Here is a 17,494-nt window from a genome sequence, read left to right as displayed (position 1 = left end):
TCTCCATGGAGGAAAGAAAGGGTATAAATATGATGTCACACAAATAAAAATAACAAAAAGGCAACACGCGATCCTTTCTGTAGCAGGTATTCTCTTCCTTATTCTCAGCTGCCTTGTTCCACTTCTCTTGGCCTATATTTTTGTTCTACTCTATTGCTTCCACTTGATCTCACCTCAGCTTCTGCTTTTCCCACACATTATCTCCTAATCTGCCTGCTTCATCCTTCCCTTTGTCCCTTCACCTCAAACCCCTGCCTCCTTCCCTTCTCCTTTCAGTTCATCAAAGTACAACCCATCAAATGGGAGGAATATGTACAAAGCCCTAGACATGACCAGTAGGCAACAATCTTGCCTGGCTTCAACTATTATTTCCTTTGCCTTGGCCCCTGCTTCTTGTGGTCCCCTTTGCTTCTGCCCTTTCCCCTTCTTTCCATCCTCGGTTATCTCCCCGCCCTCTTATTTATATTTATTCAGTCTTCCTTTCTGCGTTTGCAGATATGTGGAATCTTTTTGTGGCACCCAAGCTTCCAGTAAACAGCTGCAAATATTGTACATCTGCCTTTCATTTCTATTGGGTTTGTCAAGACATGTTCCTACGTTATTGTGAAAGAAGGAATCAAAGTTGCATTAGCTGAAGGGGCGTTTTGCCTTCAGGTTTTATGGTGTTAAATCAGCATAACGAAAATAAATTGTAGCAAAATAGGCTGCTGTTACAGTATTCTAGTGGATGGGCAAAGGCAGAGGAAATGTTAGAAAAAAGTAAACTGTAGCAGTGTGAAAATAAAATTACATTTACTTATTTTAATATTGAGTTTCTGACAGCTGCTTACTTCTTTTTTAAGAGATTTTTTTGCATCTTCTGTTTTGCCATGTGTTTTAGAAAATCCTTTTACTGATGTAGATGGTAGATTAACTTCTGTGGATATCTTGCTCTAGAAAACCAAGAGAGAACAAACAACAGAATTTGCTTTAATCATGTGCAATCCATTGAGTTTCTACCCATTTTTCTTGCAGGAGTCTTATAATTTCCCATAGCTACAGGACAAGTAACGAAACAGGCAAACCTTTTGTTGGCAACTGCATCTGCTGTTGAATTGCTACCAGCCACGAAGCACATAACCCCATAGCGGAAGCTAAATTCTGTGTGACTGGCATGAGATTACCTGTAACCAAACAGCAATGTATTTCTGTTTGGCTCCTGGCTGTGATGCAGTAGCTGCTTAAAATACTGCTATGTGCACCCCAATCTCTGAGCAGTGAGAGGTTTCAGGGGTGCTGTCAACACATAACTCATGGTTGGTTTCCTTAAACTGTAGGTCACTGGAGACTGTGGTGTCTTTGTTATATTACGGGATGGTGGGAATTGGGAGTCCCCATCCCTGATGTAGGAGAAAATAATGTAGTGTCTTATCTACATTCATTTGTCTCACTATTGCACTTGCCTGGATACACGCAATCCACTATGACTCTAACATTTGTGTAGGGCTTCCAATAATATTCCCATGAATTTAAATGTCAAGCTGCTCCTGATTTTGAACTGAATGGAGAAGTCCATTTGCAGGGAAACAGTATGTATGTGCAAGAGCTGGAAACGGCCCTCTTCTATCTGTTATTCCTTTTGAAACTACTGTGCAACAAATATTTTACTTCCTGCAAATCCTCTCACAACCAAATTCTCCCACAACCCACCACGGAGGGCTATTATCTCCCTGCAACCTCCCTACAGTCTCTAGCCTGATTGGCATGTTGTGTGGGTTTTTTGCATCATAAGCTATTGCACCATACCAGGTTTTCTAACTGTGGACCAGCCACACCTCGTACCGGTGACAAAGACAAACGCACGCTTTCATGTCGCCACTTGTAAAGCAATCCAACAGCAAAGCGTCCTGCAACCTTCACCGTGATGCACTTGTTAACCTAGGGTAAGACATAAGAGATGTGTACTTCATAGTATTGTTCAGCTAGGAAATTTGCCAAAATGAAGATAGGAAGCCACAAGGGAAATCTGTCACTAACCAGAGAGCTCTTGTTTATGGTGTTCCAGTGTGCTGTGCCCCTCTCCAGGATACTCCATCCCCTCCCTTCCCACCTGATGTTCCATTCCTCCTCCAAAGCAGTTTGGTCCATTTAGCTCAGAATTGTCTATTCTGCTTTGACTGGCTTTGGGGTTTCAGACAGGAGAATTCTCAGGCATACCTGAAAGTGCCAGGGATTGAAGCTACGGCCTTCTGCATGCAAAGCAGGTGTGCTACAAATGAGCCATGGCGCTTTCCCATAAATGCTGTTGTGGGAATACGGGAATCTGTCAACTACTGCATCATCAAAACCATTGGTCCATCTACTTCATTACTGTCAACACTGATTGGCAATGGCTCTCTAGGAGTTCAGACAGGGTTCTCACCCAAGTCTACTTGGGACCTTTCACATGCAGAGCATGTTCTCTACCACACCCCTTTAAAAAAAAACTAGTGTCTGCAAGATATAATTGGGCACATATAATTGCAAGATATAATTAGGCTTCTGTACTTCTTGCCAGATGTAGGTTGCTGGGGTAGTTGTGGAAAGTACAGAGCATAGCTAGTTGCCAGGATTGGATTGGATAGGGTTGGGTTGCCAGATAAAGGGGTGAAATTTAATCTCTACTTCAAATTTTACATCATAGTAAGGAAAGGTCGAGTGCAAACATGACTTTTCTACTCTTGACAGTTTAGTGCTAGGTTAAGCATGTGGCCTTAGGGGGAAAGGGACAGGAGCAAAGCAGTTCAGTTTTAAAGTAATGCAGTTTCCCACTTATCTTCTGCTTTTTTTATTATTATTATAATTATTAGGCTTCTTAAGTCACTTGTTACACAGATGTCTCCAAGCAACTTACAACACATTTAAAAAACTCAATTATACCAAAGCACATGTAATTTATGAAAATATGGATTTGATATATGAATATGATCCTGTTTTGTACCATGATGGCCCAGTCTTCATCATAGTGTTTGTGCTGCTTCAACTTGGAAAGAAGAAAATTGATTCAAAGTATCATTTTCTTCATTAAACTTCGTTCATTAATTTTACTGTGAGCAAGCTTAGGTAGTTAGCTACTTCTGTTAGCTGAAGAATTTACAACACTGTAAATAACAGCATCCCCCAGAAGAAAAGCTATATTAGAAAAAAGAATTAAATAAAAAAAGAATAAATATTACCTGCATAATAACTGGGTCATCAAGCTTCCCTTCTCCAGGCCATTTCCACTGGCGTAGTATTTCTCCATCTTTATTAGTCACCATGCCTCCTTCCTGATTAAATATCATTGCTATGCTGCTGCTGCAGAAACCAAAAGCCAGTTTTTCACGGTGCCATTTAGTAAAACATAATGAGTAACTCAAGCTGTCTACTTTGATCTTGGTGCTTTTAATTAACATAATAATTTGCATGTCTATCACTTCATCTATATATTTATATAGCATTCAACACAGGTGTGCACAGTGGCTGTGAATGAACAATCCAGACTTAAGAAAGTCACAAAATTATTTCGTAACGTAGCCCTTACTTTTTAACTGCAAAACATGAAGGTGCCTGGATAACCCCATGTTAACACTGGTTCTTATTCTAGGCATACTTTACAAGAATCAATGACATATCATATATATTAAATCCCATTGTGGTTTTATCCAAGGCAAAAACCCCACACTTTCATCTGCTAAGGCTATGATCCACAAATCAGCAGAGGCATGCAGCACAGTCTAGGCTGATAGTGTTAAACTAGGTGTGAAAGACTTTGCTCTCCCTTCCCATTCTATTTGATATAAAAAAATTGTGTGTATGGAATGCTTGTAACTCACCATAAGTTGAGTGAAGGATACCTGAACTCAACAAGGCTCTGATTCCACACAGCAAGTTGGTACATGGCCTACTTTGAGCTCTAAACTACCATGTAAATTAAACAAGATTCTTAAGAAAGGGTATAAGAAGTGCTGCACTAGCATAGCACCTTCACTTGTTGTGTCAAGTGTTTTGAACTAACCAATGCAGGTCATCAGGCCCAACTTGATGGATCAGTGGCTGTCGATGCACCATATACGATACAGCAGCGCCGGCTACCACCTTAAGATGTCTGTGCTGTTCTGGGTGGGGTGAATGGAAGCTTTTGAAGCACACTTTTAGTTTGCGAGGGAGTGAGTCATGCTTGAAACTATGTGGGAGCCTTTTAATTATGTCCTACATCCAGTATAGCAAGTACCGCCAAAGGACTGTCTCTCAGTGCCTGCTGCGGTTAACATTTGATGTTAGTTGGGAAGCCCTCTGCAACGTCTCTTCTTACCTGTTAGAGAAGCAAACGCTGCCATGTCCAGAAGGAGTAAATGTTCCAACTAATGCACGGTCGGGACAGTCATTAAATATATTGGTGTACAAGCCACCACAAGGAAGATCAGAGTAACTCTGACAGACTGCAACATGTCCAGAGGGGTAGGTAAATAAAGAGTCAAGGAGTTTGTCTGAGATGGATATGGCATTTCCAGGTGTCTATGTCTAATTACAATGCACATTATTATTATTATTATTATTATTATTATTCCCTGTCCATCTGGCTGGCTTCCAATATATATAAAAACATAATAAAACACTACACATTAAAAAGCTTCCCTATACAGGCTGCTTTCAGGTGTCTTCTAAAAGTTGTATAGTTATATATCTTCTTGACATCTGATGGGAGAAGGCCCTCTACTGGGTTCCCTGTAGCTTCACTTTTCACAGTGAAAGAACCGTCAGAAGATGCTCAGAGCTAGATCTCAGTGTCCAGCTGAACAGGGAGGGAGGAGATGCTCCTTCAGGTAAACAGGGATGAGGCCGTTTAGGGCTCTAATGGTCAGTACCAACACTTTGAATTGTGCTCAGAAATTTACTGGGTGCCATCTTAGCACTAACTATTGCTGGTAAGGTGGAGAAATCTAGCTGTGCAGCAGATCATCAAACTGCCCAGAGAGAGAGATTGAATTGGGCTCAGTGACCAACAACAATGCCAATACAGTTCTCTGAGGAGCAATGAAAAAGGTCCCAAGCTGAAAGCACCATCTAAACTCTGGCTGCTGCATTTCCCACCAACTGCAATCTCCGAGGCATCTTCAAGGACAGCCTTGTGTAGTGCAAATTACAATAGTACAAACAGGAGTTTACAAGAATATGGATAATCATGGCCATGCTAGCCATGTCCAGGAAAGCTAAACCAAGCATGCTTGGAAAAAGATACTCCATGGAAGTGGATTACAGGCATACTTTCCCCACCCTCCACCAAGGCAATGGACCTGATCTTTTAGGGAAGTCCAACCACAGTCAGAAAAGACCAGCTTTCTGTTTCTCAGATCTGGAAGCTACCAAACCACAAGCACCTCTCCCTTGCCAGGACTCAGCTTCAGTTTAGTGTCCTCATTCAAGCCATTACTATTTATGGTATAATGAAGAACCTTTAAAATACTATAAAAATAATTTTAAAATAAAGATTGCCAAACAGCTATGGGGAGATGGGTATGTATGACGCATAACACCAGATACATCCAGTGAACTGCTAAAAAGGTGCCTGCAATAACGACATGCAGCCATGACTGCAACAACTCTAATATTAGCGCCTGCTTTCTCTCACTCATAATACATGTAGAACTGAACTAAAAATTGCACCGAGGAGTCACTATTCGGATGTACAAGCATGAATGGCTTGTGTGATGCAACTGTAAATGACTCATTCTATTTCTTGTCTACTGTACATTTGACTGCAGCTCAAACTTGCTCGGTGCTTATTCAGAGGATTTACCAAGTATCCATCTCAAAAGTTCGAAACTATAAGCAGCCACTGTGGTACGCAGCAGTGACCCATCTGTGCTAAAGTGGATGCTATCATGAATGACTTTCCACATCACCACTGTTGGCAGGTGTTTGTCTGCTCAGATAGATGTATGTATGGATAGATAGATAGCTAGATAGATATAGACATGCAAAGTCCTATTTCTATATAAAACTTTAGACAGTTTGAGGTTTAGTAAGTTCAAGTGCTAAGGGGTCCTTTCTGAGTTTTCTCAAATCAGCAGCATGTAATAATCTAAAAATTTGACATTAAAGTGTGTAGGAACAAAAATGCTTGGGTCATGACTCACGACTTTCCTTCTTTTCAGTTTGGATAAAAGGTTTTAAAGCAAGTCCCGCCCCCCCAAAAAAACCCACATTTTTGATTCCAGACTCAACCTGCATAAAATCGCACACCATTATTTGGAAACAGGTTTTTCCAAACGTCTTGCTCCTGTAAAGTGATCTAGAACCTTTTACAGTTCAATCCTTAAAGATGTTTACTCAGAAATCCTAAAGAATTTTGCTTCCTACCTGCCAAGTGAATTAAGTAATTTTAAATCCATGCTTTTTCTTTGTTGTAGGAATGCTTCCTCCCATTCCTGCTAGATGGAATTCTCTTTCATGTTACACTTTCAAAGGATATTAAATGAAGGATGATCCATCAACCAATCCATAGTGCAGTTTTTTTAAGGCTGGCTCAGCTTGTTTGATCACTGGCAACTGTGGTTTTTCATACAAGCTCTCAGAAGAGACTTTCTTACTGGGCCGCCCTTTGATGTTTTGGGGAAAGGTTTCCTTCTTGATATCACCATAATGACGAAGAATAATAGGCTTGTCAAATCCTGATTCTTTCAGCTTAGACAGCTGTTCAGTTCTGTTTGGAAGATTTTTTTTAATCAATTATTTACTAAGAAATTCTCTTAAATAATGTCTTCAACATAGCTAACATTTAGGCTGAAAAAATTCAGCTTTCTATATGATCTGAATGAGCAATGTAGTATAGCATATTCCAGGCACCAGTCTTCTATTCATCTGAGTAAAAAGCAGTTCAATTCAATCCAAACCCTGTAAGAGCTTTGAAAATACATTTTATATTCAGAAAGAAAAACAGTTTAGAATGTAAGTTGCAAGTCTAAACTCACTTGCCTTCTGCTCAGGCAACTTGGTAGAGTCCTAATACAGATTCCGAACACAGACATCCTAATCTATACTACGTTTGATCCCCATTTTACATTTTTGGTTTTATTTTCAAAAGATCTTCACCAATTAAAGGTAAAGGTAAAGGTACCCCTGCCCGTATGGGCCAGTCGTGTCCGACTCTAGGGTTGCGTGCTCATCTCGCTCTAGAGGCCGGGAGCCAGCGCCGTCTGAAGACACTTCTGGGTCACATGGCCAGTGTGACAAAGCTGCAGCTGGCGAGCCAGCGCAGCACACAGAAACGCCGTTTACCTTCCCGCTATAAAGCGGTACCTATTTATCTACTTGCACTTAAGGGTGCTTTCAAACTGCTAGATGGGCAGGAGCTGGGACCAAACGACGGGAGCTCACCCCATTGCGGGGATTCGAACCGCCGACCTTACGATCAGCAAGTCCTAGGCACTGAGGTTTTACCCACAGCGCCACCCGCGTCCCACCTTCACCAATTATTTGCCTGTTATTCTGAATAATCACATTAATAAAGCTACACCAACCAGTGTGAAGGCTCAATCCCAGTCCAGACTTAGTGGTAAGTACTTCTGAGTCAATAGTTGTCCCATGTCCCTTTTACACAGAAACTTGCACGTCACCTGCAGCTCTTAAGTATCCTAGCAGATACTGAGCTACAGTACCAGCAAAACAGGGAAAATGCAAAAGAGCAGCTAGCTTTCATCACTGTAGGTGCTGAAGGAGAGTGAGGGTTATATTGTTTTGCCTTGCACTTGCATAAGCTACCATGTGTACTTCATTCAAAGAAGAGCTACTGGACTGGACTGTCCTTTCCATCGGTAGGCAACATATTTACTCTATGAGCCTTCAAGCAGCTTTATTTCAATGTCACTATGAATTTTCTCATAGTCTATATATTACACATTGCTGACTTTGAGAGTCAGATATCCAAACCTTTAACTGAAGGCAGGAATTAAGCAGGAAAGCATTCCAGAAGCTTGTAATTCTAAATATTAATTAGAAGAAATCTAAGGAGAACCCTTGACTGGAAGCCAACATTCCTTACACCTTAAACTCTGCAACAAGATAGCACTCAGGACACCTTTTTGCTGACCAGGCTAGGAATAAGCATTCAATAACACTAAGTCAAGTGCAATAGCATTGGCACAGAAACCTGGCAGCAGTCAGCACTGTACCTTCCAAAATGAGGATCAGGATTTCAGTGCCAGGTCTATGTGCCAATAGGGGTGATAAACACTGGAAAAAGAAAACATACTCTCCTCCTCTGGGATGGATTGGTTTGCAGAGATTTTGTCTATATACCGTATTTTTCGCTCTATAAGACGCACCAGACCACAAGACGCACCTAGTTTTTGGAGGAGGAAAACAAGAAAAAAATAATTCTGAATTTCAGAAGCCAGAACAGCAAGAGGGATCGCTGCGCAGCGAAAGCAGCAATCCCTCTTGCTGTTCTGGCTTCTGGGATAGCTGCACAGCCTGGATTTGCTCCATAAGACGCACACACATTTCCCCTTACTTTTTAGGAGGGAAAAAGGGAGTCTTATAGAGCAAAAAATACGGTAATTATATCTCAGATGAAAATAAATCTTCCAATAATAATATAAAACATACAAGTGTAAGAACAGTTCTAGCTAACAGAAGATAGTCATTTGATCTCAGTTCATCAAGATTAATCGAGTTATTCACTTAGAACTGTACAGACTTCTGAAAATGATATAGTTATTGTTTTTCAAAAATACTTGATAGGATTAATTAAGTCCGCACTACATTGGGGACATTTTTTAAAATTACCAGACATCATGATTCTGAGGTTGTTATCCCTAAGAAAAAAAGTATCTTCATTTCCCATTCCTGTCAAATACCAAATATTCAATGTTCAATTATTTAATTCCCCCCCCCCCCAGAGGAAATGAGTTTCTGTAATGTGGTTTTGCAACATGATTTTATGTTCCACATCAAGGCTAGCCCAAGACATTTTACTTTCTGAGGGAAAAGACCAGAGGATGCTGCCACCCTAGTCTACGTCCAAAACCTGCCTGGACTGGCAGTAGATTCTTATGTCCAAACTTTGCTGCACCTGAGGGAAGCAGGAAACATAGGGAAGACCACTTGGCACACAAATTCCCAGCACCACTTGCCTGAGGTGAAAGCCCTACTCTGCCTAATGGTATGGTCAGCCCTGCTCCACAGGGTCATACAGGATTGCTCTTGGGCCCAACAGTGATTGCATGAAGGCACCAACTGCATGAAACAACACTTTCACATGAGGACTTTTCACACTGTGTGATTTGTGCAGTCACAGTGGCTAAAAAAGCAGATGCTTTGATTATGAAAAACTGAAACGGCTGTCATATATGGGTCCCAATTGGAAGCACCAATTCAGGCCATTGGTTCATACAGCCAGTTTCATACAGCCTTTCCAGTTAGAAAACGCCAGAGGCCCTGCATACTCTCCCGTGGACTTCTCTGAGCATCTGTGTTAGCAATTTAACACATCTTAAACTATCTCTGGTTATTTTAGCATGTAATAAAATAGAAAACTTTCAGTTTAACAAGAATAGATTTTAAAAGCCATAATACAAAATCCCATTTTAATATTACATTTCGATCTTTGCCATTCGTAATCTTTCCACTGCCCAGACATACGGTGCTTTCCATTCTAGGTCTTTAGAGTCACAGTCAGAATGTTGAAAAACCCAACCTTTATGAAGAAATGAAAAAACTCATAATTAGTTATCTGAAATGCTCCAAATAAATAAATTTTAAGCGCCTGTCAAATTCCAAGACATCAGGACATTTTTTGATTAATAAAAAAAATACATTTAAAAGTTAAGAAAGCTAGTTTGTTAACACAAACACAAGTATTAGTTATTGTTAGAAGTAAAGACCATCTTTAATATTTTCTTTTTCATTCCCTATTACAGTCATCCACCAGAACCAAGTAACCTAAAAATAAAATAAAAATAGTTTCCTCAAGTATCATCTCTTGGTAGTCCTACTAGAAGAAAGGGGAATGGCAGCCTAGAAGAGGGTGAGGGCATCTAGCATAATCTTTGTCGTACACTAAAGATGGACCTCTTTCCCCTGCCCTTTGACCGTTAAGATATTTTGTGTTGTGAGACGCAGCTCTTTTGTCTATATTGTTTTCCCTCTTTTTAAAGCTGTTTTACTTTTGTCACCCCCATCCCACCCTCATAACTGTATCATTATAATGATGTAACCCACCCTGGGGCCCTATGGTGAAGGGAAGGTAAGATATCTTATACAGTAAATGAATAAGCTAGCTCCCCTCCAACTGTAGCTCATTAATCTAAACATTAACCTGAATGAAGAAAGAGAGAGTGCACACATAATACCTCTTTCCTTGCATAGTTTTGATGACAGTGAGAAACTGATTGCAAAAGGTGAATCATTGCTATATTGCTGAGGGACTGCAGCTAAATAGGAGAGAAAAGAAATGTATTGATCATGAGTCCTCAGCAGCATAAGCACACATAATCACAGTTCTTTATTAAGAACTGTTTGCTGTTTTATAATTACAAACTTGCAAAGAGCTAGGTAATGGCCAGAGTAAGTGCTTATGTGCTGTTAACTTTTTTCATTATTGAATGAAGTGCTCTGGGTACAGATTGCCTCTCCTGGCTGAATACTATGATTACTTTTTCACTCACCTTGAAATGGGAAAGAGAAGCTTCTGTAATAAATGGTTTGAAAAACTGCCTAGTTTATTTTCAGTTCCACCCCCCCCCCAAGTCCTTGTACCTCTCTAACTTCAGCTGCAAAGGCCATTTGCTGGTATTCTTCAGCAACTTTCCTCAATTAATCACAAGAGATCTCTCACTTCCACTTGTGATTGTGGCCTGGGATGAAGATAGTAAATTTCAGAGCTGGCATTTTCTCTCTAGCCTAGATGTGTTAAGAATAAATATCATTCTAAATGAGTGATGGACAACTGGTTTTTTGTGTGGTCATATTTACTGGTATAGAGTAAAAACCAATCAGTTGGTATTAGCATAAAAACCAATCAGTTTGCTCCTATTCCTATATGTAAAAGTTGCCCCAGACCATCCCACATGTTGGTGGAGTGCATGCAAGCCCTCCCCACCTCCTTCCAGGGCTGAAAACGCATGGCAGCAATTGCACACCAAACAAACACTTGCAATATTGTTGCCCCCTGTAGTATATTGGCCAAGCTGAACCGCCCTCTGCTATGTGATGCTGGAATATTAAATATTAAGAGAAAACCAGTAAAATTCCTTACTCTTGCTTCCATTGAGTCTGTTTGACAGAGTTCCAGGATTGTCCATTCCTTTTGTCACACCCATGGGAAAATCAACACTTTTCCTGCTTTTCCTTTTCACATTTTTAGCCGTCTCATAGTCAGTATATTCAAATGTAGGTGGCAATCTGTTGGACTCCGCTGATGCTTGCCTTCTCCTTGATTTAAAGTTTTTGTATGCTAATTCCTGCAAATATTTTTTATTTTGCCAGACACCTTCAATGAGATCTTTCCAACTGGAGCTCAATATATTTAAAACCCCTTGTGGTAAAATAAACTTAAACTTGGTAAACTGCTTCAACGTTTCTTCCAGCTCACACAATATGGTAGCAGCCATGTATTTATGTTCTTCCAGTGAAGTTGACCGTAGGTCTTCTTCTGTAGGTGGAAGTGAAGGTATTTGGGAGAGGCAAGCCAGAGGATTCTCACAAATGTTTATGGATATAGAAGGATCATCTGTCTTAGTAGAAACTGGTTCTTTCTTTGCTATACTGTCTTTCACAAAAGAATAATTTATTTCCCTGTGTTCATCCATGCATCCAGAGTTCCTGCATGTGGACAGTAAATGTATATTAAGCCTTTAATTCCAGAATTCAGACTTTTCTGAAATGTAGGTCTCATACTAAGCGGGTCTGTAGGTCTGCCACTGGGCTGGGAGAGGGGTGTCAAATGTTGCATGTTGGACTACCCTGATATAGACCAAATGCTATAGGTGTGAAGAAGACATAACTTCAGACACACCTATATATATTTTCAGGCTTAAATTCTTATGAGAACAGCAGGACTTAGGTAAGTAGGAAGTACAGAAGAAATACGTGCTTCCTGCTGGAACAGTTCCCTTTTACATCCTAATCATCCTTTAAAAAAATAAAATTAGAACAATTTTCAAGTTGCAATATGCCCTTAAGAGTTTTCCCATTTGAACTTTCCAATCAACAAAAACGGGGGAAAGACTACATTTTAATACAATATATCAATTCATTAATGCATTCAATCAGTTATTGCAATTTAAGTACGTCACCACTATTACCTGTGAATTTCATGAGGATCTGTATCTGTGCTGATTAAATTTATATCAACAAAGTGTTCTCCTGGTTCTATTTTCATATTTCGCTTTCGTTTACCGGTAGTTTTGAGCTAAAATAAAATATAGGATTTTATTAAACCCTTAATAGATTTGGAGAGAGCAATAATAACGTATCAAATATGGGACGGGAAGTACCTGGTCAAAGAAATATATGGGTTCTTGTTCCAGGGTTTCAGCCATTTCTCTCGGTAGGATTTTGTGCCTACAAAGATAAAATATGAATATACCAAGAAAAATGGAACACAAGAATACAAATGGTTGCATTTTTAAATGAAATATAACCAAGACAAAAAAATTAAAAAATTGTCCAGTAGCACCTTAGAGACCAACTAAGTTTGTTCTGGGTATAAGCTTTCGTGTGCTTATGCCCAGAACAAACTTAGTTGGTCTCTAAGGTGCTACTGGACAATTTTTTTAATATTTTAATTTATTTCAACTGCGGCAGACCAACACGGCTACCTACCTGAATCTATAACCAAGACAGATTTGGTGTTCCTAAAGTAGTATCTAACAGAAATTGAAAACGTAGCAGGCCTTCTCAAGTGTACAACTGTGCACATAAAGCTCTCATGGGAGAGAAGTATTTTGCATTCCGCATTGTTATCAGTGGAGTGAGACTTGTAGCTAATGAATGACACCTGTAGCCATTTAATTGGTGTAATGTGGTATAGTGTGTTTGTGTGTATATATATATATATACACACACACACACACACACATCCAGACAGTTTGGAAATAGTTTGACTTCTTTGCAATGGGGTACTAATTTTATGCAACTCCTTGCAGAAGTGAGATCTAAAACATATTTGAACCAGGTGAAGAAAGGAACAGTTGTGGTAGAACAACTAGCTTTCAAATATGGACATTAAGACAAAACTAATATTGCAAATCTATTGCTTTAAATGAAATACAAACTGATCCAAGGATACAATTGACAAAACTGCCATTTCTAGTGTTATGCCAAGGACTACCTGCATTTGAAACCAAAATAAATATTAAATTGTTTCCTAACTTCTGTGAATAAAATTTGTTTATGTATCCAGTGCATTTATTTGTAGCTTGAATAGTTAATGCATATTTTCACATTAATTAATTTTGGCTTTGATTCTATAACATCAAAATAATATTAAGGGCATATTATTATACAGACTGATATAAACTTATAATACATACACTTCTGAATTAAGGCTGACAAGCCATCTGTCTCATAGTAGGTCAGGAATATATGTTCACCTTTTATAGCTGTATCATTGCTTTAAAGCCATAATCTTTATTATACCTAATACTGAACAGATCATTTGCTTTAAATGTGACTGTTCTGGAGCCAAGCCAATGGTGTTAAGAATGAGACTAAAATTACTGTATATTGCCATTTCAATAAAGTTGAATTCATTTTTCGGCTTTAAATAATTAGCCAATCATTTGGCAATGCAAATGGATAGCAATGGTTACAAACTCAACTCCTTTCATTGACAAACACGTCTTCAAAAATAAAACAAAAAAGTATACAAAGATATTTTGATGCATTAAAAACAATGTAAACTCCATAGTTATGCAACTCCTTTGTGACATTTTGTAGTAGTGAACATGCTGGATATTATGTTATTGAATTCCAGGCTGGATATTAAGTTTATAAAGGTGGGGGGCAGGGAGAGAAAGGTGCCTTGATGCTGAAGCCACAAAGTCTGCGTTTAGTCACAGTCTTTAAGTTGGGCTGTAAGAGAATACTGCAGATGGCAGGTCCACACCATACATTTAAAGCACATCCAAAGCACATATAAAACACATGACTTCACCTGAAGAATCCTGAGAACTTCAGTTTGTTAAAGATGTTGTCCATGAGCAGGGCGGGACTTAGGTTTGATGAGGCCCTAAGCTACTGAAGGTAATGGGGCCCTTTATATGTCCAATTGTCCTTTCTCAACAAAAAATTGTAGCTGTTTTTTTTTTGTGTTGAATATACGCTATATGGTAATTTATGGACCTAATAGATATCTAAAGCCAGTTGCACATAACAAAATATGTATTTTATCAAAGTAATTGTTGAACTTATATTTTGGATATGTACATACAGGTTTTTTTCCCTTTAATTTTTTTGGGGGCCCCCAAAAGAGTGGGGCCCTAAGCTATAGCTTGTTTAGCTTATACGTAAATCCAGCACTGTCCATGAGTGAATGCAGCCCATAGGCTGAAAAAAGCTTCTCCATTACTGATGTATAAGATTGCAGCCTTAACTGAACTAAGCCATACTATGTGCTATGCAGGTTTCAGGTGGCACCTCGGGCTTTGCACCTTGGGACAAGGAAGCAAATGTATTTCATGACATTTTGGCTGATGCAATTGTAGGTACTGCCCTTCTGCAGATTTTGGATTTTTCAAATAAAATAAACATTTAATATGTTTTAATGCTTTTAGATGTTTTTGAATGTTTATTTTTAATTGCATTGTTTTACCACTTTGGTGTTAGCTGCTCTGGGCTCTTTTGGAAGAAAATGTCGGGATCAAATTTTAATAAATAATATCAGCAATAATTTATTGATTGCTCTAGTTTACAAAAGTTAGCAATAAAGCCAGACTTAAACTTTCATCTTCAGACACAATGTAAAAAGAGTTTCGTTAAATTCAAGAAACACCTTTACATTTTATGCGATCATGTTGGTTATATTTATCAAATGTGGTTAATACGGCTTACTCCCTTTTTTCATATCTCCAGCTGTCTTCCACCAGTATTTAGAAGGTTATCATTAATGCCATAGATTTACAGGTATTTATGGACTGTTCTGATAAACTGAACAAACAAAATAATTCCCTGTTAAAACTCTTCCTTAATATAGATACAGATAATCCCTTGCTATCTGTCTGTGTTGTACTCTCTCTTTTCAAACCTCCCTTGTATGATTCTGTTTGTATATAGTCAATAAATCTTATAACGTACCTTAGAAGTCTTCCCACAGAGAGCAGATCTTGCTTGTCAGTAATGTAAAATGTAACAGTTAAAAGCTTTCAAAGTGAACAGAATAAAAGTTGCCTCTCTGTGGTCGCAGTCAGTCAACACAGTGTTGAAAAGCCCTGTTGCTTAGTTACCACATGGTGTGGATTATACCAAACCATACTTCCTTCCTGCAGCCACTTCTAAGCTTTAAGCAGCAAGCTAGCCACTATTAAAGGTACTCATATACACACCAGCATAAGTACCGTAAATGGCTATTAGGATGTTTAACTGCTCCAGATGGTGGCTGATATTATTTCACTGAAAACAAAGCTTTTGCTTAGCTTCAGTGCTTTGTCACCATCATTTAGTGCCCTACCCTAAAAAAGAACCATGGAAGCTCAAGTTTGTTGACAGTGCACAGAGTTGTTGACTCTGTGAGGGAAAGCTAACATTCCCAGGATTCCTTGGGGCTGCTTTAAATGTCCCACTTTTAACAAGCTATAGAGTAAGAACTTATTAAGATCCTGCTACATCAGGCCAAAGGCCCATTTAGTCCAGCATCCTGTTCCCTCCACGACCAACCAGATGCCTATGAGAAGTCCGCAAGCAGGACTGGATTGCCACTTGTGATTCCCAGCAACTGGTTGTTGGCATCCGTCTGTCTCAGGAGACAAAGGAGGAGTGCACCTTTGAGGGTATTCAGAGGAATACTGCCACTAACAGTGGAGAGAGAATAGAGCCATCACGTAGATATTAATAGTGTTATCCTCCATAAATTTGTCTAGTAATCTTTTTAAGTCAACCAAGTTTATTAAGTAATCTTAATAAAATGGAAACACTGGGAAACCTTCCATCTCAAATTAAGTGAATGTATTAAGGGCTGAAGTGGCAGTCAGCTCTAGAACAGACTAGTACCCTGTTCAATTCAATTGTTCAGTATTGCTTTTTAAAGAAAAACACATTGCCCCAAAACTGCAATATTCAATTGAAACTCTGAATCAAGGCAATTAAGTGGGGTAAGGGGGATGCAGCACTTCCATATAGTACCATACAGGGACAGGCTTTTTATTCTGCCCCCTCAGTAATAAACATAAGCTGCTAGAACTGTCCTTAGTAAATTCTCTTTTCCTGTCTTCCAGTTTGGGGGCCAATACATTTAATATAACTGGGAAGATTTACAATAAAGGAAAGCCCTGCTTACTTTCCCTGCATTGTTATATACAGTATTGATCAATGAAAGAGGCCAGATCTGTCTCTCCCTCATCAACCAAAGCAGTTGTTTTGGTCCAGTTGGCCATGCATGCATTCTGCACCTCCACCTCCCACAATTATTTTTCTGGCTGATAACTGGGCATTAATTTTTTTCTGGCATGAAAACACATTGGTGGGCATATAGCATTTGTTTGGCTTGAGAACAGCTTGGTAGGCATTTGGCTGCGATGTTTTAATTTTATTAAAATTAAGTTATTTCATAACTTAAGTAGCTCCCCTGATCCAGCTCTAGTAGCACACACATCCCCATTCACATCCAACAGATGTTAGTTATCATTCATTAAATGACAATACTCTCAGAATGAGCACTGATGGGTGCAGATGTGCATCTGTGGGTATCACTTGCTGAATGAGGTAATTACAATTAAAAACAATAGAGAATTGACAACATACTAAAATGAGGGGGGAAACAATGTGTGGCGAACATCTTGTCAGCTAGGTATGCTCCTAGTCTATTTAGCTGGGTGTAGCTTATAGTACTTTTCAGGCGCATGTTGGGCCTATGATCCATCCTATATCGCAATAGAACATGAGTTAAGTCTCTGAAGCAACTTTTTTCAAATTCAGCATTTTAGATTAGTGATAGAAGCTGACAAATCCAGTCTTGTCGAATTTACGGTGCCATGTACACATCTGATGAAATGGGCTCTGGTCCAGGGACAATTTATGCCAGAATAAAATGTGCTGGGTTGCAATCCCGCTACCGTTTTTGATAAAAGGAAGACTCACTCGCTGAACTCAACGGGGCTTCCTTTGGAATGGACAGACAAGCAGCCATGGGTTTGCGCGCTTACTCTTTTAAGGTGCCATGAAGCTCTCTACGTTAAGTTTTGCTGCAACCTACTCAGGGAAATTGGTTTCGAGGAGCGGGGGAGGGGGGGACCCAACAACCACGTGGTGTGGAGAGAGGAGGCCCAGGCGACAGCAT

At 39.4% G+C, this 17,494-nt stretch overlaps 1 protein-coding gene across 5 annotated transcripts; it reads right to left on the bottom strand.

The window, feature by feature from the left end:
• Positions 1-80: 80 nt before the first annotated feature.
• On the bottom strand, positions 81-17,443 carry LOC309362465 (uncharacterized protein). 5 transcript variants are annotated; one of them, XM_081931817.1, is made up of 11 exons: positions 17,296-17,443; positions 12,498-12,564; positions 12,306-12,412; positions 11,258-11,823; positions 10,353-10,433; positions 9,598-9,697; positions 6,473-6,703; positions 4,313-4,462; positions 3,195-3,315; positions 1,786-1,917; positions 81-932 (listed from the first exon to the last, which is right to left on the bottom strand). In XM_081931817.1, exons 2-11 carry the CDS (start codon positions 12,540-12,542, stop codon positions 750-752), a joined length of 1,716 nt encoding a protein of 571 aa, XP_081787943.1. In that variant the 5' UTR covers positions 12,543-12,564; positions 17,296-17,443; the 3' UTR covers positions 81-749. The 5 variants fall into 5 exon arrangements, with proteins under 5 accessions (XP_081787943.1, XP_081787942.1, XP_081787944.1 ...); XM_081931816.1 differs by lacking the exon at positions 17,296-17,443 and adding an exon at positions 15,298-17,284; XM_081931818.1 differs by lacking the exon at positions 17,296-17,443 and adding an exon at positions 15,298-17,284 and having other exon boundaries at positions 1,822-1,917.
• Between the last annotated feature and the right edge of the window lie 51 nt (positions 17,444-17,494).

This window comes from Podarcis melisellensis (assembly GCF_964234715.1).
Source record: "Podarcis melisellensis genome assembly, contig: HAP1_SCAFFOLD_347, whole genome shotgun sequence".
Classification (NCBI taxonomy): domain Eukaryota; kingdom Metazoa; phylum Chordata; class Lepidosauria; order Squamata; family Lacertidae; genus Podarcis; species Podarcis melisellensis.
Note: the sequence above shows the minus strand (reverse complement) of the source record. Positions and strands in the feature narration are given on the sequence as shown.

Bases quoted from the DNA above. Each gene is read 5' to 3' on its own strand.
- LOC309362465 (XM_081931817.1), bottom strand. From the start codon at position 12,542: ATGGCTGAAACCCTGGAACAAGAACCCATATATTTCTTTGACCAG. The intron at 3,316-4,312 runs GTAAGAAGAGAC...TGGTTTCTGCAG, and splicing joins AGCGTTTGCTTCTCTAACAG to CAGCAGCATAGCAATGATAT. The intron at 1,918-3,194 runs GTAATATTTATT...GTCTTACCCTAG, and splicing joins ATGACCCAGTTATTATGCAG to GTTAACAAGTGCATCACGGT.